Below are 20655 nucleotides of genomic sequence, written 5' to 3' on the forward strand. Positions count from 1 at the left end.
CCTGCTCCCTACCCCCAGTAAAGAGTTATAGCTGCAGCGTTGAGAAATTTTGTTAATCCATGACTGTAGGACTGTGAGTGCTGTTGGACTCTAATACATTTAACTTAGAGATAGCTATCAAAAGTGAAAATGCATATGCTTAGCCGCTGGGGTGTAGCTCAGCAGCAGAGCACTTTCCTGGCATGGGTAGGCTGTGGTTTGATCCCTAGAACTGTAAAATTTTTAAAAATACATATACAGTTAGACTATTTAACACAGGCATTGATAACAAAATGAGGTTAATTTGCCATTTTAACCATTTTTTCAGTGTTCAGAGGCATTAAGGATTTTCATGACAAGTACATGTGCACCCGTCACCACTAATAATAAGTTTTTATCTTCCCAAATGGAAACTTGGTTATTTTACTTTTTAATAGTGGGAATCAAACCCAGGACCTCACACATGCTAGGCGAGGACTCTACTACTGAGCTACATCCTCAGCCCTTTTTATTTTATCTTGAGATAGGGCTTCCTATGTTGCTCAGTCCAGTCTTGAACTTGTGATCTCCCTGCCTCAGCTTCCTAAGTAGCTGGGATTATAGGCATGCACCACCACACCTGGCAGAATGAGAAACGACTTCTTTATGGATGGGTAATGAGCTCCAAAACATACTGTTGTATTAGTCCGGGTTCTCTCGAGGAACAGAATCAACAGGAAGTATGATTATAAAAGGGGATTTATTAGATTGGCTTACACGACCAGAAGCTGGATAGTCCACAATGGCCGTCTGCAGGCTAGAAAACTGGAAGAACCAGCAGCAACTCAGTCCAAGAGGCGGAAGCCCTAGAACAAGAAGGGTCACGGTACTACCAAGGCTTCTAGAAACCACCTGGAGAATCACTGGCAGAGTCCACTTGGAAGAGTGAAGAATCAAGAGTCTGATATCGTCAGACAAGTGAAGCAGCAATCAAGAATCCCCATTCAAGAAGAGTGGAGCTTACATCTGCATCTGCTTCCTTGGTCTTCCAACTTTTATTCCATCTAAGCCACCATCCTATTGGGTGGTGTTGCCCATGCTTAGGAAGGGTCTCCACTTCAGTTCACTGTCCCACATTCCGGTCATTCCTGGACACGCCCTCATGGACACACCCAGAAGCCTCTTAAACATCGGCATCTCAGTCCAATCAAGTTGACAATTCAAATTAACCATTACAAATTGTTAAATAAAAAAGGCAGGACGGTACACATACCGTGCTGTTTTTTGTTTTTTAAAAGAGGGATGGTAGTATATAGTCGTATTTGATAATATTTCTGGAAAACTCTTGAAGAATACTCAAAACTAAAATGGTTAGCTTAGTGGGAGTGGGATAGTGGGTGGATGTGGATACCATGGGAGCTCAACTCTTCACCCACAGAGCAGCCTTCAGGAAAATGGAGGGGAGCTCAGAGTTCCCATATGCCCACGCCGCACCCCCAGATCCCTGGTGGCATCTTGTGTGGGTGTGCCATTTGTAGTGGTCGATGAGCCAGCACTGATGCATGATTCAAGTCCACGGTTACCTGCATGCGTGGTTTGACAGTGCTTGGTGGATCTCACTGCATTAATACTGATGAAGTTATCTCTGCCTTGAATTACCGGTGCTGCTCCATTCACGCCTTCCTCCGTGCACCCCAAAGGGCAACCACCGAACCCTTTACCCAATGGTTTTGCCTTTTCAGAATGTCATATTTTTGAAATTACAGTTCTGTAACCCATGGGCCAGTTTCTTTCACTTAGCAGTACATATTTAAGGCTCCGCTGCCTTTCATGGCTTGATGGCTTTTTTTTTTTAATCATCCTGTTGTGTGGATGCCCCTGACCACACAGCTTGTTTACCCTTTCACCTACTGAAGGCCACCTGGGTTGCTTCCAACTTTCGGCAGTTATGAATAAAGTTGCTTTAAGTGTTGTATACAGGTTTTTCTGTATACAAGAGAACTAAATACCAAGTGTGATTGCTGGATTGTGAGACATGAATATACAGTCATCCCTCAGGGTCTGTGCAGGTTAGTTCTAGAAACCCCAGGGATACCAAAGTTCATGACACTCGTTCCTCTTATAAAATGGCATAACCTTTACTTATAACTGAGCATTTACTTATATACTTTAAATAATTTCAAGGTTACTTATGATACTTCATATAGTGTAAGTAGTTGATATGCTCTGTTACTTAGGGAATAATGATAAGAAAAAATGTCTCTACACGTTCAGCACAGACCCAGTGTTTCTTTTAGTATTTTCAGTCTGTAGTCTGTTAAATCTGCAGATTTGGATCCTCAGCTGCAGAGGGCTGAGTGTGTGCTGTGTACAGAAGTGCCAAGCTCTGCCAATGTGGCTGCACCTTTCGCCCTCAGTAGCCGTGAGTGAGAGCTGCTGACACGTCCTTACAGCGCCTGGTGCTGTGGGTGTTTATTTACCATTCTGAAGGTGCGTAGCAGTGGCTCACTATTTCAGGGTGCAGTTCCCTGGTGACACAGTGGTGTTGAAGTTTTTCGTGTGTTTATTTGCTATCTGCATACCTTTTAGGAGGTAAATGTTCAGATCTTCTGCCCATTTTTTAATTGGGTTATTTGTTGTCTTATTGTTAAATATTAAGAATGTCTTAGTTTCTTGAAACAGTTCTTTATTAGATACTTGTTTTGCAAAGATTTTTCTCCCAGTCTCTGGTTTGGCTTTCTAATTTTTTTTTAAACTGTCTTTTATAGCACAGAAGTTTTAATATTAATGAAGTCCAATTTATTTTTTATTTTTTTTGGTTTCATGGGTCATGCTTTTGATATTATATCTAAAAAATTTATTGATAAACTGCAGGTCACCTAGATTTTCTCCTGTAGTCTTTTTTGTAGTATTTGTCTCATGCCAATACCACATGATCCTGATCAACAATCTTTATGGTTAGTCTCAAAGTTGGATGAAGTCAATCATTTACTTTGTTCTTCAATATTGTGTTGACTATTTTGGGTCTTTTGCCTTTCTATATAAACTTATGAATCAGTTTGTTGGTGTTCACAAGAAACTTGCTAAGCATTTTTATTGAGATTGCATTTAGTCTGTAGGTTGAGCTGGGAAGAGATGACATCTTGGCAAAGTTGACTCTTACTCTGTATGTGGAAAATCTCCATTTAAATCGCCTTTGATTACTTTCATCAGAGTTTAGTTTTTCTCAGATAGATATGGTACATATTATTACATTTCTACCTAAGTATGCTTTTTGATGCTTATGTAAATAGTATTGTTTTTTAATTTCACATTCTGCTTGTGCATTTCAGGTACATAGGGAAGCAATTATCTTTTATATATATACTTTGTGTCCTGTAAGCTTTCTGTACACACAAATAATTCCAGATTTTTTTGTTGTTTAAACAGTCCTGTCATCTACAAAGAAAGAGTTTTCCAATCTGTATACTTTTTTTTTTTAATGTCTTCTTGCACTAGCTGAAAATTCTAGTACAATGTTGAATAGAAGTGATAAGAGGCAAGCATCCTTACCTTATTCCTAACCTTGGGGTGTATCTGTGTTATTTATCACCATTAAGTCATGCTGGCTGTAGATTTCTGTACATGTTGATCAAGTTGAAGTTTCTCTGTCTATTCCTAGTTTCCTCAGAATTTTATGAATGGATGTTGGATTTTATCAAATGCTTTTTCTGCATCTGTTAATACGATCATGTGATTATTAACCTGTTGGTATGATGGGTCAGGTTAACTAATTTCAGATGTTGAACTAGCCTTGTATTTCTTGGATAAATCCCACTCAGTCATTGTGGTGGTTTGAATGTCCCCTTCAAAAGTCATGTTTACATTTAATTGCCATTGTCACAGTATTGAGAGGTGGGACCTTTAAGAGTTGATTAAGCCAAGAGGGCACACCTTTATGAGTGACTAAGGCAGCTGTTGCTGGGTGCATTAGTTGTCAATGGGGTGTTTGGCAGGCCCCCTCCCTCCTCACCCTCACCACATTATGTCTTCCACCATCTTGGAACATACCATGAAGACCCTCACCAGATGCAGTTGACAAGTCTTGGACTTGTCAACTCTGGACCTGGTGAGCCAAATAGTGTCTTTTCTTTATGACTTATCCAGTCTGAAATACTCTGTTACAGCAGCAGAAGTCAGACTAAGACAGTCATGGTATACGATTTACTTTATACGTTGTTGGATTTTACTTGCTAACATTTTGTTGAGATTTTTATGTCCATGTTCATGAGACTTATTTGTATTGTTTCTTATAATATCTCCATCTGCTTTTGGTATCAGGGAAATGCTGACCTCATAGAATGAATTAGGAAGTATTCTCTGCCACTATCTTCTGGAAGAGGTTATAGAGAATTTCTGTAATTTCTTCTTTACAGATTTGACAAAAATCTATCAGTGAGTGCATCTGAACCTGGTACTTTCTGCTTTGGAAGGTTATTAGTTATTGATGCAATTTCTTTAATAGATACAGGTCTATTCCAGTTATCTAGTTCTCTTTTATGAGCTTTGATAGATTTTGTCTTTTGAGGAATTGGTTCATTTTTTGTAGGATTTTCTTATTTGTGAACATGGTGTTCAGACTACTCTTTTATTATGACTTGGATGTCCATGAGCTCAGTAGTGTTGGCCTGTCTTTCATTTCATATGTTATTCGTGTCTACTTTTTTTTCCCTTAGCTCACCTGATTGATGTTTATCAGTTTTACTAATCTTCTCAAAGACCCAACTTTTAGATTTTTCTCTCTGTTGATTTCTACTGTAATGTTTATTATTTCTTTTTTGCTTACCGTATATTTAATTAGTTCTTTTTTCTAAGTTCCTAAGGTAGAACCTTAAAATAATTGATTTATATCTTTCTTTTCTTATTTGTTATTTTCACTTTTATTTTTTGTGAACAGGGTTTTTTTGTTGTTGTTGTTGTTTTTTAGTTTTTTCATTTTAGTTATATTCTCTATCTTTTCTAATTCCTTTATGAGACTTCTTTGACCCATGTGTTTTTCAAAAGTGTTTTTAATCTCCAAGTATGTGGGGGCTTTCTAGCTGTCTGTGTTAATTGATTTCCATTTAATTCCATTGTGTTTGAGAGCAGATGTTATACGATTTCTCCTTTTAAATTTGTTAAGGGTGTCTGTAATGGCACAGAATGTGGTCAGTCTTGGTGAACGTTCCAAGTAGGTTTGAGAATATTGTATATTCTGCTGTCTTTGGGCGAAGTATTCTGCAAATGTCTTTCAGATCCAGTCTGCTGGTTTTCTAACTGTCTGCTGGCCCTTTTCTGATGGAAGGGTGTTGGAGTCTCCGAAGGTAGTAGTGGAGTCACCCATCTTCCTTGCATTTCTGGCAACGTGTGCCGCATGCATTTCCACGTTCTTTCATTAGCTGTGTGCACATTGTGTCCTCTAGGAGAATTAATCCCTTTTTATGCCTGGTAATTTTCCTTGCTCTGAAATCTCTATCTGAAATTAATATGACTATTTCTGCTTTCTTGAGATAGGCACTAGCGTGCTGTATCTTCACCCATTAACTATGAATCTCTACTTGTCTTTGTGCTTTCAGTGTGTGTCTGTTTTCATTGATGGCGTGACCACGGGGGTTCTGAGTGTTCATTGACGTAGCTGGATTTGTCTGTTGTGTGTGTTAGGTTTTCTAGTCGTCGTTCTTGGTCTTCGTGTCTTTGCTTTAATCTTCCGTTCTGCCTTCTTTGGCGTAAATGAGTCATTTCATGTTCCGTTGCCTCACCTCAGCGTTTCAGTGGTGCATCTTTCCTGCACTCCTCAAGTGGTTGCTCTAGCGTTTGCCTATGTGTACAGCTGTGGTAGTCCAAGTGCGTTCAGACGGCGCCACCAGGCAGCAGCGCGCCCTTCCCTTCCTCCTGCCCCACCCCCTTGTCATCGCTGGTGCTGGTGTCCCTTACCCATCATATACCACAGCCTGCGTAGTTGCTGTTATTGTTTCGAACAAACAGGTTTTTGTTAGAATAAGAAAGATCAAATGTTTTATCTTCATTTACTCCTCCTTCTGACCTTCTCAATTTCTGGCCTGTATTATCTTCCTTCTCTCTAAAGAACTTTGAATGACTTCTTGCAGTGCAGGTTTACTAGGGACAGATTCCCTTCGTTTTGTGTAAGAGTCTTTATTCCTTCTTCCCTTTGGAAGCAGGGTTTCACGAGGTAGAGAATTCTAGGCTGGTGTTTTTCTCTTTTGACGCTGTGAATATTGCAGACCAGGTTCTTGCTTGTGTGGTTTCTGAGGAGAATTCTGATGTACTTGTCCTTGTTCCTCTCTTCAGGTCTTTTTTCTCTTCTTTGTCTTTGCTATTCTGCCTTTTCTTGGTGATGTGCCTAGGTGCCGGTACTTGTATCTGTTCTGCTTGGTATTCTCTGGGCTCCTGGATCTGCGGTTTGGTGTTGGGCTTAAGTTTTTGAAAACTCCCACTTTGCCTTTTCTTCTTGCAGTTCAGTTTTGGGACTTCCTGTTGGTGTGCCCTGGAGCTCGTTGATTCCTTCCCTGGACGTGTAGTATACTGATGAGTCCGTCAGAGACGTTCTTCCTTTCTGTCACCTTGTGGGGTTTTTATTTCTAGCATTTCTTTTTGTTTCTTCCCAGAGTTTCCATCTCTGCTTACATGACCATCTGCTCCTGTAAATCGTCTCCTTTTTCGGTTAGAACCCGTAGTACAACGACAACGACTTTTAAAAACATCCTGTCTGAGAATGGCAGTCTCTAACCGCTTCTAGTGCTCGTGCAGCCTCCTCGAGCCGCGTGGTTGTCATCGAGCAGCGTTGTGCTGGTGTGGTGCTGGTGTGGTGCTGGGCGGACCCAGAGGCTCCCAGGGGCGCTGACCCTGGCCCCCGCCCTCAGCTGTTTCTCTCCTAGTATGCCTCTGAACTTCCGCTCCATGTTGCCTGCCTGCTGTCTTTGGGCTTCCTGAGAGACTTTCTTTTTGTACTCGGGATTAAACCCAGGGGCATTTTACCACTGGGCCACATCCCAGCCCTTTTTATTTTTTATTTGGAGACAGGGTCTCACGAAGCTGCCTCCTGCGTTGCTGAGATAACAGGCGTGCGTCACTACGCCCTCGAGTGGTCTTCTTACACACAGTCTGAGGAGTGCTGTCCTTCCTGTTGTAACCCTCATTGCTGACTCCAGCGCGGTGTCTGCTGTGACTCTGTGTCCTCCCATCTGCCCACTTAGGGGGCAACAGTTTTCCTCTGATCTCAGCTTCCTAATGGTCCAAGAAGAGCTGTTGAATTTCAGTTGTTCAGTTACTTTCTTGCTGGAGAAGTGGAGTGACAGCTTCCAAGCTCCTTATGTGCTGGACTTGAAATCACATACCTGTTTTTTAATATTTGATTGTGAGTGGGTGGGTTCTTTTTAAGATTTTTAAGAATCAGATACAACATCACCTCTGTGGTCTTTCCCTCCAAGACCAACAACCCCAGTGTAACCTACAAGGAAAATATGAATAAGCCCAATTTGAAGGACACCTGACTGGTTTCTTTGGAACTATCAAGGTCATAAAAAACCAAGAAAAGTCTGAGAAAATACAGTCGAGGATTAGCTGTGGAGATCTGACTAAATATAGTGTGTCCTGAAACAGAAAAACTAGTGAATCCAAAAGTGTGGATTTCAGTTAGCAGCAGCACACCTCAGTTGGTTCCGTTTGTGACACGTGTACTGTGGTTACTTAAGAGCCAACAGGGGGCTCCCTGTAGGGTCTGCAGAAACTCTACTTTCTTTACCACTTTTTTTTGTGGGGTGGCGGGTACCGTGGATTGAACCCAGGGGCACTCGACCACTGAGCCACATCCCCAGCCCTTTTATTTTATTTAGACAGGGTCTCATTGAGTTGCTTGGCACCTCGCTAAGTCCCTGAGGCTGACTTTGAACTCTGGCTTCTCCTGCCTCAGCCTCTAGAGCCACTGGGATCACAGGTGTGCACCACTGTACCCAACTTCGCCACTTTTCTGTAAATGAAGAACTATTCTAAGATTAAAAGTTGGCTTAAGTATTTTGTCTGTTACAAATGCCGCTATAGTTTTACCTTGCCCTTTTTATTTTTATTCTATTACAAGAAGCATGTTTTTTCTCAAAGCCTTCTGTGGCACTGCACAGGGGATTTCTCCGGGGTCGTCTTCCTGCAAGGTGGGCAGCACAGGCTCTGCTCATTTTAAAATGCGAGGACCTTGGCTGGAGGCACCGAGTGCCCAAGGCTGTGCAGCTCAGTGACCCAAGCAGGCCTGCCCTGCCCCCTCCCGTCTGTTACAGAGAACTTGCTAAGGGGGCTCTTGTTGCAGGTATTTATTTCCTTTTGTCTAAGTCTGTAAAACATTTCCCAAGCAATTGTGGCCATTTTTATTGATGAAAGCAATTCAGGTACCAAGAAAATTTTATGAATTCATCATTTGGATAAAGTTCTTAATGTTTTGAGCCCGTTTGTCATTTTGACATGTTTATCTCTTCCCAGGTTCTTCACTGATCTACGTCAATCACCTTCTTGGAGAAGGGGCCTTTGCCCAAGTCTACGAAGCTACCCAGGGAGATGCAAATGAGACCAAAAATAAACAGAAATGTGTCTTAAAGGTAAATGATCCAGATAGCTTGTTGTACTGCAGAGAAATGAGTTTTAGAACTTGATTTTGTCAGTCTCTTTTTTCCCTAAGACACTGATGTTTTCATTGAACAATTAAGAAACAAAACAATGTTATGAGGATTCAGAATTGAGATTATTTTACAGCAAGCCCCCTGCTGCAGAAAGATTCATAATGTTACTGCTTTCTCCCCATGTCCCCTATTGGGATGGAGGTTGCTTTCTTGACATCATTTTACAGAATGTGACTCTGGATGTACATACCATGTTGCTGATTTGATTTGTAGGTCCAGAAGCCTGCCAACCCCTGGGAATTCTACATTGGGACCCAGCTGATGGAGAGACTAAAGCCAGCTGTGCGCCACATGTTTATCAAATTCTATTCTGCCCACTTATTCCAGAATGGCAGCATCTTGGTAGGAGATCTCTACAGCTATGGAACATTATTAGTAAGTGTTCTGTTTTTATAACATGGACATGAATTTATGTGTATTTCTGGTTTGTGTCTTACACATATATTTTGTAATTAGAGCTTTAGTTGGGGTGCTGAACAAGGGCAAAATCCTTGACTTGAAATTCCATTAATCTTCATCCAACTCAAAATACCATTTGCCCTATTTCTAGAATGCCATCAACCTCTACAAAAATACCCCAGAAAAAGTGATGCCCCAGGCTCTCGTCATCGCTTTTGCTATCAGAATGCTCTACATGATTGAACAAGTCCACAGCTGTGAAATCATTCACGGAGACATTAAGCCAGACAATTTCATCCTGGGAAACAGGTGAGTGTGCAGCTCCTAATAGGGACCCTTGCTCAGCATCTCCTAGCAACCTTTTATCACTTGTGTTCTTGTTTCCTGTCCCCTGTTTGTGTTTAATCTAGGTTTTTGGAACAGAACAATGAAGATGATGATTTGTCTGCTGGCTTAGCACTTATTGACCTGGGTCAGAGCATAGATATGAAACTTTTTCCAAAAGGAACTACCTTTACAGCAAAATGTGAAACATCTGGTTTTCAGTGTATTGAGATGCTCAGTAACAAACCATGGAACTATCAGGTATGGACCTAAAGCAAGAGGTTTGGAAAAATTTCCTCTAATGCACCTACCAGATTTTCAAAATGAATTTGGTATCTCGTTAGTTTGCACTGGTCCCTTGGACACAGGTGAAGAAGAGATGGGGACCAGGAATGTGGCTTATGGGTAGAGCACTTTCCCAGCAAGCATGAGGCCCTGGGTTGAATCTGTAGCACTCTAAAAAGAGACATAGAGAAAGAAGGTAGTGAAGGAGAGATGGAACTTAAGGCTGAGGGGAAGGGAGAGATGAAATTCTGTTCCTCAAGAGTATACCTTTCTTATTATTTGGTTATAGAGTTCATTATCCAAGAAGGGAAGCAGATATGTTCTGAGTTTGACCCTAGGAAAAGTATTGACACACCCGGAAGCCTCTCAATCATTGGCATCTCTTAATCCAATCAAGTCAACAATTCAAATTAACCATTACAAGTATTTAATGATCTATGAAACCTTCAGAAAGAAAGTCTGCTGCACAGAGACAACTTGATTTATAGAGATAAAAATGGACCAAATTGGTTTTCTTTATGGCCAGGGTTACCAGGGAGACCCACCCACTGCCTCCAGGGCAATCAGCCACATGTCTCATAGGCAGGCAGGTGACTCTGACAGTGAGAGGTGGCATAGAAACCCCAGGTGCAGTGCCTGATCCAAACAGTGTTAGAAATGGATCATTATTATCCTAAAAGATTTCAGAAACTTCAACAATTTACAATATAGATGACAAGTATAAAGAATACTTATTAGGATAAATGTAAAGTTTTGTTCCTTAATTAACAAAACCAGGTACCTGGTTTCCAGGTGAGAACTGTGACTTCCAGAAGCCTGTGATAAAGGGGATACATGTCTAGTGTATCACCTGGGGCTGTACAGATGCTGTTGTGACATCACCTGGGGTGCAGGGGGTAGGGGATGGGTCCAGTCTGTTGTCCTACAGATTTGGACCTTGCTGGAGTGTTCTTTTCAGGCATGAGCACCTCACACAGGCAGAGGCCTTGGAGAGTGTTCAGAGAATAGCCACTGGACTCACCCTGAAGGATTAGTACACTGCATTTGCCCCTGTGTGACAGACAAAAGACTTGAGAAGGACACTAACTGCAGGACAGAGACTTCCAAGGGCTACCTCAGAGGCAGCGATGGCCTACTATCCATGGAATCCTCCAGCAGAGCCTGGACAAGTATTTGATGGGCATATAAGTACACTTCAAAGTTCCTTTTTTCCCCCACATTTTTTATTGGTGCATTATAGTTGTACATAATGATGGGATTTATGGTTACCTGTTTGTACGTGCACACCATATAACAATATAATTTGACCCACATCACTCCCCAGTACCACCAGCACTCCCCTCCCCCAAGCCCACACCCCTGGCATCTCCTACCCTCTTGTCCCTGTCCCTTTGATTTTCATGAGATTCCCTCCCTCGTTTCCTTTCCTTTTTTGTCTCCAGCTTCCACATGAGAGAAAACATATGACCCTGATCTTCTGAGTTTGGCTTATTTAACTTAACATGATCATCTCTAGTTCCATCCATTTGCCTCCAAAGAACATAATATCATTTTTCTTTACAGCTGAATACACACCACATTTTCTATATTCATTCACCCACTGATGGACACCTAGGCTGCTTTTGTAGTTTGACTCTTGTGAATTTTGCTGCTATAAATGTGGGTATGCAGGTATCACTGTAGCATGATGACTTTTAACTTTTTTAGGATAAGTACTGAGGAATGGTATAGCTGGGTCATATAGTGGTTCTATGCCTACTCTTTTGAAGAACCTCCATACTGATTTCCATAGTGGTTGTACTAATGTACAATCCCACCAACAGTTAAAAGCGTTCCTTTTTCTCTGCATCCTCTCCAGCATTTATTATTATTTGTATTCTTATGACTACCATTCTGGCTGGTGGGAGATGAATTGCAGGGTAGTTTTGATTTTCATTTCCCTAATTGCTAATGTTGTTGAACATTTTTCATATATTTGTCGGTCATCTATTTCTTCTTTTGAGAGGTATCTGTGTAATTTATTTGCCCATTTATTTGATTTTGGGGAGGTGTTATGTTTTTTGAGTTTTCTATATATTCTAGATATTAATTCTTTGTCAGAAGAGTAACTAGCAAATACTTCCATCTGGAGGTTCTCTCTTCATATTCCTAATTGTTTCCTTTGCCATGTAGAAGCTTTTTAATTTTATGCCATTTCTCTTATTAATCTTGGCATTATTTCCTGAGCTTTTGGGGTCCTGTTGAGAAAGTCGTTGCCTGTGCCTCTATGCTGGAGTGTTGACCTTACATTTTCTTTTAGGAGTTACATTATTTCTGGTCTAATTCCTAGGACTGTTTCATTTTAAGCTGATTTTCGTGCAGGGTGAGAGATAAATATCTGGTTTCATTCTTTACATACAGATAACCAGTTTCCTAGCACCATTTGTTAAAAAGGCTGTCCTTTCTCCAATGTATGCTTTTGGCACCTTTGTCAAGGATCAGATGACTGTAGGTGTGTGGGTTTGTCTCTGTGTCTTCAATTCTGTACCATTGGTCTGTGCGTCTGTTTTTATGCCAGTACCATGCACTTTTTGTTATAGCTCTATTTATATCTATACTATAGCTATATATATATACACTCTATATATGTATTGCAATATAATTGGAAGTCCAGTATTGTGATGCCTCTAGCATTGCTTTTTTGGCTTAAAATTACTTTGGCTATTCTGGGCCTTTTATTCTTCCAAATGAATTTTAGGACTATTTTTTCTAGTTCTGTGAAGAATGTCACTGGCATTTTGATGGGGATTTCATTGAATCTGTATATTGCTTTTGATACTGTGGCCAGTTTAACAATATTAATTCTGCCTATTTCTGGACATGGGAGGGAGGTCTTTCCATCTCTGAGGTCTTCAATTTCTTTCTTAAATGTTCTGTAGTTTTCATTGTAGAGGTCTTTCACCTCCTTGGTTAGATTTATTCCTTATTTTTGGGGGGGTAGTTTTTGTTTTTGTTTTTTTGACTATTGAATAGAATTGTTTTCCTGATTTCTTTGTCAGCAGATTCATTGTTGGTATATAGGAAAGCTGCTGACCTTGTAACCTGCTACTTTGCCAAATTTGTTTATTAGCTCTGGCAGTCTTTTGGTGGTGTTTTGAGATCAAGTATAGGATCATACCATCTGCAAACACTGATGATTTGACTTCTTTTCTATTTTTATCCCTTTTCTTTCCTTCTCTTGCCTAATTGTTATGGGTACAATTATTAGCACTATATTAAATATGAGTGGTAAGAGTGGACATCCTTGTCTTGTTCCAGATTTTAAAGGAAATACTTTGTTTTTCCCTGTTTACTATGAGGTTGGTTTTGGGTTTTTATGTAGAGCCTTTATGGTGTTGAGGTGGGTTCCTTTTATCCCTAGTTTCTTCAGTGTTTTTAGTCATGAATGGGTGCTGACTTTTGTCAGAAGCCTTCTCTGTATCTAGTGAGATGACTAAATTACTTTTGTCCTTAATTCTCTTTATGTGATTAATTGCTTTTATTATTTGGTGTATATAAAACCATCTTTGACTCTGGAATAAAATCAACTTGGTCATGACACAATTTGCTAATATTAAATATTTTTGCATGTAAGTTCATCAGGGATATTGATATATAGTTTTATTTCCTTGAGGTATCCTTATCCAGTTTTGGTATGAGTGCGATACTGACTTCATAGAATAATTTGAGGACAATTGGCGTTAGTTTTTTTTTAAAGGTGTGGTAGAATTCAGCTGAGAATCCATCTGATCCTGGGCTTGTTTGTTGGAAGACTTTTTATTACTGCTTCTTTCTCATTACAAGTTATTGGCCTGCTTAGGTTTTCTATATCCTCTTGATTCAATTTTGGCAGATCATATTTTTCCAGAAATGTATCCATTTCTTCTAGGTTTTCCAAGTTATTGGAGTAGAAGTTTACAAAATAGTCCCTAATGATCTACTGGCTTTCTTGATGTCTGTGGTAATTTCTCGTTCTCATCTCTAATTTTATAAATTTGCATCTTCTCTCTTTTTCTTCTGGTTAGTTTGGCTAAGGGCTTATCAATCTTGTTTATCTTTTTGAAGAACGAAATCTTTGTTTCATTGATCCTTTTGTATTTTTGTTTTATTTATTCTCAAGTTCATTAATTTCAGCTCTGACCTTAATTATTTTATTCCTTCTACAGGTTTTGGAATTGGTTCATTCTTCTTTTTCAAGGGCTTTAAGATGCATCAGTAGGTTGTTTTTTGGGATCTTTGTGATTTTCTTATGTAGGCACTCATAGCTATAAATTTTCCTCTTAGAACTGCCTTCATAGTATTCCACAGGTTCTGGTATGTTTTATCACTATTTTCATTTGAGTCTAAGAATTTTTAAATTTTTCCCCTGATTTATTCTGTCACCCATTCATCATTCAAAAATGTATTATTCAGGCTGAGGTTATGGCTCAGTGGTAGAGTGCTTGCCTCGCATGTGTGAGGCACTGGGTTTGATTCTCAGCACTGCACATAAAGAAATGAATAAAGTAAAGGTCCATCAACAACTAAAAACAAAAAAAATTTTTTTTAATGTATTGTTCAATCCATGTGTTCTGTAGTGTTTTGTTGTGTTGATTTCTAATTTCATTCCATGATCTGATAAGATGCAAAAATTATATCTTTTTTTTTTTTTTTTTTTTGTATTTGCTAAGAGTTCCTTTGTGACCTAAATATGATCTACTTTGGAGGAGGTTCCATGAACCACTGGCAAGAAATTATATTCACTTGTTTTTGGATGAAATACTATATAGATGTCTGTAAAGTCCATTTGATTTATATTTTTCAGGTCCTAAGAATCTTTACTGAGTTTATGTCTGGGTGACATATCTAATGGTTAGAGAGGTGTGTTGAAATTGCCCAGGGTTATTGCACTGGGGTCTCAACTAAGGCTTGAATTTGAGTAGTATCTCTTTTATGTAATTAGTTGCACCCACATTTGGGGCATAAATATTTGTTACTGTTATATCTTCTTGTTAGATTGTTCCCTTTACCAGTAAGAAGTGACCTTCTTTGTCTTCTGATTAATTTTGAAGTCTGCTTTGTCAGATGTAGAGTAGCTACTCCTACTTGTTTTCAGGCTACATGCAATTTCCATTGTTTTACTTTCAGCCTATCTTTGCCTATGAGGTGACTCTCTTTCAAACAGCATAGACTTGGGTCTTGGTTTTAATCCATTCTGCTGGTTATGTCTTTTTATTGGAGAGTTGAGACCATTTACATTCAATGTTATTATAGAAAAATGTTTATTAGTTCCTGCCATTTTGATTTATTTGTAATGTTTAATTTGATCCTATTTCATTTGCTTAGCTACCCTTCAAATGAGATTTGTTTATTTGTGAGCTCTGGGGTTTGTTTATTCTGTGTGGACTATTTCTTTAAGTTCTGTAGTGCTGGTTTAGTTATAATGAATTCTTTTAGTTTCTGCTTGTCTTGGAAGGTTTTTATTTTTCTTTCAATTTTGAAGGATAATATTGCTGGATGTAGCAATCTTGTTGACATTGTTTTCTTTTAGAATTTGGAACACATCATTCCAAGCCCTCCTGGCTTGTAGAGTTTGTGCTGAGAAATCAGAAGTGATTCTGATTGTCTTGCCTCTACATGTGTCCTGATGTTTTTTTCCTGAGGCTTTTAAAATTCTGTCCTTGTTCTGTATGTTAGACATTTTAATTATATTGTGTCATGGAGAGGTTCTTTTTGATCATGTCTGTTTGGGGTCCTGATGCCTCCTGTATCTGGATGTCCATCTCATTCTCAAGGTTTGGAAATTTTTCTGTTATTATTTCCCCGAAGAGGTTTTCTGTTTCATTATCTTGCATCTCTCAACCCTCAATTCCAGTAATTCTTAAATTTGGCCTTTTAATGTTGTCCCAGATTTCTTGTATATTCTCATCATGGTCACTTGTTTTCTTTAATACTGTCTGAATGTTTGAGACTAGCCACTTTGTCTTCCAGCTCTGAGATTCTGTCTTCAGCCTGATCTACTCTGTTACAGAGATTTTTAGCAACGGTTTATTTGATTTATATGTCTTTCATTTCCAAGATTTGTTTGGTTCTTTTTCATTGTCTCTCTGTCGACTTTCTTATTCATATCCAACACAGGTTTCCTTGTTTCGTTCTGCTGCTTTTCTGTGTTCTCTTCATCATTTTCGTAATCATTCGTTTGAATTATCTTGAACATCTCTAGATTGTTCCCTTTACCAGTAAGAAGTGACCTTCTTTGTCTTCTGATTAATTTTGAAGTCTGTTGCTGGTGAATCATGAACTTTAAGAAGTGTCGTGTTTTTCACGTCTCGTATTCCTGTTGGGGTGGACTTCCTTTCCACTCTTAGGTATGGGCCTTTTTAGGGCACAATCTTCACTTGCCAAAGTGTCCTAGCATGATCCAGACTGAGACCTCCCCAGAAGTGTGGGACCACAGACTTTGTGTTCACTCTCCTGGTTTTGCTGTAGCAGTAGATGACCTGAGGGACCACCCCTAGCCATTTCTACTTGGGGTGTGGCCATTAGTTTGAGTTTTTGACTCTTCTGTTTGAGTGTCATTAATTGGTGTGTGGAGCAAGGTGCACTGTCTTTTCGCCAAGTTTGGTTCAGCAGCAGTGTCTATCCTGTGCACTGGTAAGATTCCTAGCACCTCACAGAACAGGACAAAACAAACATTAGCAACAAGTGATGCAAACAACAGACAGCATTACAGTAAAGATCTGGTCCCAACTACAACATCTTTAATGTTAGTTAAACGGTGTCATCAATTGCCAACAGCAAAACAGTAAGTAAGATGTTGTTAGTTAAACAACATCTTTAATGTTAGTAAAACGGTGTCATCAATTGCCAACAGCAAAACAGTAAGTAACACTGGACTGTATCTGGCAATTAAGCAAACAACAGGTGTCAATTATGTCATCCACAGCAGTAATAATTGCAACAGCATTAATGATGAGACAGGAATTATATAAACTAATTAGTGCTAAAAGATGGTTAAAAACACAGTTAAGAGAAAAGAAAATATGATAGGAAGGTAGAAAAGAGTTTACAGTTTCAGAAAGTGAACAGAATGAAGAAGAGATGTAGCAGGTGACAGTTGTAAGGAAAGAGGAGAGACAAAGTAAAGAGAAAGAGAAAACGAGACTTAGCAGGAAAAGAAGAAAAACAAACCAGTGAAAAGAAAACAAAACCAAAATGTACAAACCAAAAACCAAAACACTTAAAAGACAAGACAAGGAAAAGTAACATTTAAAACATGGTAAAAATGAGAAGAAAACAGAGAAACAAATACGTATATGTATATATGTCCATGACCCTGTCAGCACATCAAGAACTCCCTCTCACACACCCCCAAAAAGGAAAAAGATTCTTAATGAAAAGTGAAGGAATCATCTCCACTGAGGTGACCAAAATAGTCACAAGAGTGGATGTTCGCTGCCGTGCCCAGCTGTGCTTGTTTCTTCTTGGGCTGTAACAGAAGGTGAGCAGGGGCTCGGGTGCCAGTCCCTTTCTCCTTTTGTGTTGCTCATGAGCTCAGTTGAAGTGGCCTAAGACCAAAGCTGGTGGAAGTAGTTCTCAGTTCCCTTCTCCCGGTGTGAGGTATGATGGGGTGAGAGGGACTGTCAGCTGGAGTTCGTCTGCACAGGCCAGGTGGATGCACGGCTGGAGATTGTGTGAGGGTGGGTCCAGTGGCTGCAGCTTAGGTCTGTCAGACCTCGGGACGTAGTTGGGTGGTATTTGCTAATGCATGGCAGTTGCCCCTCTCTGTCAGGGGTCTGGATCTCAGGAGCCTCACAAGAATTCTACTCCCCCGCCCACACACTCTGCTACCCAGGCTTCGTCCCGAGCATTTTCACATACCTATTCCAGTTCTGATCCTCTTCTGCTGGTTGTGTGAGCGCCAGACGCAAAGGGGAAATGAATTGGGTTCTCTGCTTACCTGACATGAATCCCCTGGGTACAATCTTTGTGTCTGTTTCCCTCGTGCTCTGCTAGGAACACCAAGTCCACTCGGTGGACACTTGGCTGGAGAACATGGCAGTACTGGCATTGATCTCCCTGCTCCACAGCAGGAACTGCAGCCTGGAGGCTCAGCTCCCCGTAGCCAGTTAAGAAACACAGCACAGCACTTTCAATCACCAGTTTTGGTGCCTTGGATCAGCTCAGTGTAGGCTACTTCTCTGATCTCAGACTTTTCCATGTTAGATCTCTCCACTGTTTCTCTGTTCTCCCTCCTTCTGGTGAACCAGCACTGCTGCTGCCACCAGCTCAGCTCCAATGCTCTCTGTCTTCTTTGTTCATTGTACCCAAATTTTGGAGTCTCTCCGTCGCTCTGACTATGCAGCACTGAATTTTGGTGAAATCACTCTTACTCCTCAGTCCTGCTGCTTGAATCCCAAGCCACCCAGCAACCAGGAGTCAACTTCCAGAACTCTTCAGAGATGAAATCCTGTGACTCTTAGCTTGCTTCCTGTGTCAGCTCATGGTGACAGGATCACGTGTGAATCACCATGAGTCATGGGGACCTTGCTTCTTTGCCAGGTGGATTACTTTGGAGTGGCTGCCACGGTGTACTGCATGCTCCTCGGCACCTACATGAGAGTGAAGAACGAGGGAGGAGTCTGGAAGCCTGAGGGCCTTTTCAGAAGGTGGGTGTGAATCGGGCCACGCGGAAAGAGTGAATAGGGTCCAGTGCCAAGTCCATCTTGCAGAAGAGGGATCCCTTGGGCAGTGTGGCGACAGCACGAGGCAGGCCCTGGGTAGGGAGCAGGTCACACGGCTTTCCACTTCTGTTTCCCCTGGGGGGGACTGTGGCGGTAGCCCACAGAACCACTGGGAGCTCCTGGACGGTGACCAGGCTCCGCATAGGCAGGTGTCTCTCCTGTTGGAGGAACCCCAGTGTCGCTGACCTCGGGCTGTGCTTGCTTGCTTTCTTGTGTGTGGAAATGCAGACGATACCGGTCCTGCTTTCCTCAGATGTTTCTTACAGGAAGCACAGGAAACACGTAAGTGAAGGTGCCTTGTAAGTCGTGACGTAACGTGGTGAGGCATCTTGGTGTCACAGGACAGCCCCTATGCGACTTTAGTTTCTTTCTCTAAGGTTATTTTCTCATCTGACAAATCACACAGAGGTTACTGATGAGGCTAGAGCCCATCCTGCCAGCGTGGATGGCTCTCCCAACAGGGTTGGGGATACTGCTGGAAGCCTCTGCTTGAGCTGAGTATTTGTTACATGCTTGCTCCTTAAATCAGTTGTACTTTCTTCTCTTAGCTTTTTCGAAGTATAAAAACACATAGAAAAGTGAACTCATGTTATGTGCACAGCCAAATGGAATTTTATGTGCATTTATACCTTCTGGGAAAACTTGAAACTGGGATTCTCCTTGCCCTACCCATCCCCCTCCAAAACAGGAAAAGGAAATTGACAGTGATTTTATAAAATGCCCTGTGTCATACATAGTGAGGCTTAGGTTCAGTCCCTGGAGAAAACTTGGTAACTGCTGTGTCTTATTCTGCATAAGGAGCCATTATATCTCACAAGTGCTTCATCCCTCCTCTTGCTCATGATAGAAGGACCAGATGGTTGTCCAGAAGGTTTCCGCCTCTGGTCGCCAGTGTAGAGGAAGGCCTGAAGCCAGCCCTCTGCAGGCCTCGCCACTCGGGCTCAGTTTGGCTGGGGTCAGCTTTGTTGTGTCTTCTTGACCCCGCTGCCCTCCTGCCATGCCCTGCAGCTCTTCAGTCAGCTCTCTCCTGAGGAGTGCAACCTGCCTCCCTGGTCCTGCACGCATGCGGTTAGGCTCCTGGGAACCATGTGTCTAGATTACCAGATTCTGGCAGTATGGTGGACACAGGAGGCAGAAGCAGATGGATTTTTTCTTTTTTTAGTGAGAGGTATCACTGTGTTACCCAGGCCACTCTCTAACACATGACTAATGCAGGAGGACCTGCCTTAGTCTTCCTAGCACCTGGGGTTCCATGCATGCACCGCAACACCCAGCACAGATGGATTTCCTCTAAAAAATTAAAATGGGATTTTTCCACTGAGGAGTTGTTGCTCAGACTACTTATCTTAAATCCTGTTTTGGGAGCAAGGTGTGTTGACAGTGTGTCCACTCCTGATGGCCAAGTGCTCTTAAGTGAGAGTTCTGATAGGCTGCCACGCACGCCCACGGCAGTCAGGGCCAGGGAGGGCTGCCATCCACAGGCAGTGTTTGATCCGTGGCTGGTGCTTTGTCTCTCCAGGCTTCCTCATCTGGACGTGTGGGAAGAGTTTTTTCACACCATGTTGAACATACCAGATTGTCATCACCTCCCATCTTTGGATTTGCTAAGGCAGAAGCTGAAGAATCTGTTTCAACAACACTATTCCAACAAGATCAGGACCCTGCGCAATAGGCTCATTGTGTTGCTCTTGGAATACAAGCGTTTGAGAAAATAAAATTAGATATGTACACTTCCCCAGAATTCATTTTGTAAATACTAACCTCTCACTTTGAACCTTAATTTTTTCCAGATGAATTGTTGATATAAATGTTTGTTAAAAATAAAATGCACAGAATACATCAACGTGACTTAGTTTTTATAAATTTTCCAGCAGAGTAGACGAAGCAGCAAGGCCCTGGGAGGCAGGGCTGCTGGCCGTCTGGACACACAGGCACTCTTGAGTGATTGGGTGTGAATGTCCTCCAAAAATCACCTTTTCTGTTTGAGCCAAAAAAGGACCAAGACAGGTTTTTTTTCTTTTTGCCCAAATTTGAAGTTTGGTGCTTATATTAAAAAACAAAAATCCCCAAATAAATCCAGGATGAGTTGAAGTTCTTAAGAACACAAGCCTTCCTGTCCTCTCTTGTACATTTTTGTTGGCTACCTATGAATTGTGCATTCTAAGCCTATTACTTCAAAGTACCATCAGTGGAAACCTCAGATCTTGAAAAGGGTTCTTGTGAGCTATACCGACCCTTAGTCCAAC

General features: G+C 41.1%; 1 protein-coding gene across 1 annotated transcript in view; it reads left to right on the forward strand.

Moving 5' to 3' along the window:
• Positions 1-20225, forward strand: part of Bub1 (BUB1 mitotic checkpoint serine/threonine kinase) — a 55435-nt gene extending 35210 nt beyond the window's left edge. Inside the window, exons 20-25 of the mRNA XM_047522682.1 lie at positions 8464-8579; positions 8874-9035; positions 9211-9368; positions 9470-9644; positions 18228-18334; positions 19929-20225. Coding sequence (XP_047378638.1) covers positions 8464-8579; positions 8874-9035; positions 9211-9368; positions 9470-9644; positions 18228-18334; positions 19929-20124 — 914 coding nt within the window. The 3' untranslated portion in view covers positions 20125-20225. The remainder of the gene's footprint in view (positions 1-8463; positions 8580-8873; positions 9036-9210; positions 9369-9469; positions 9645-18227; positions 18335-19928) is intronic.
• Positions 20226-20655: the final 430 nt, after the last annotated feature.

Source organism: Sciurus carolinensis, chromosome 13 (genome assembly GCF_902686445.1).
Source record: "Sciurus carolinensis chromosome 13, mSciCar1.2, whole genome shotgun sequence".
NCBI lineage: Eukaryota > Metazoa > Chordata > Mammalia > Rodentia > Sciuridae > Sciurus > Sciurus carolinensis.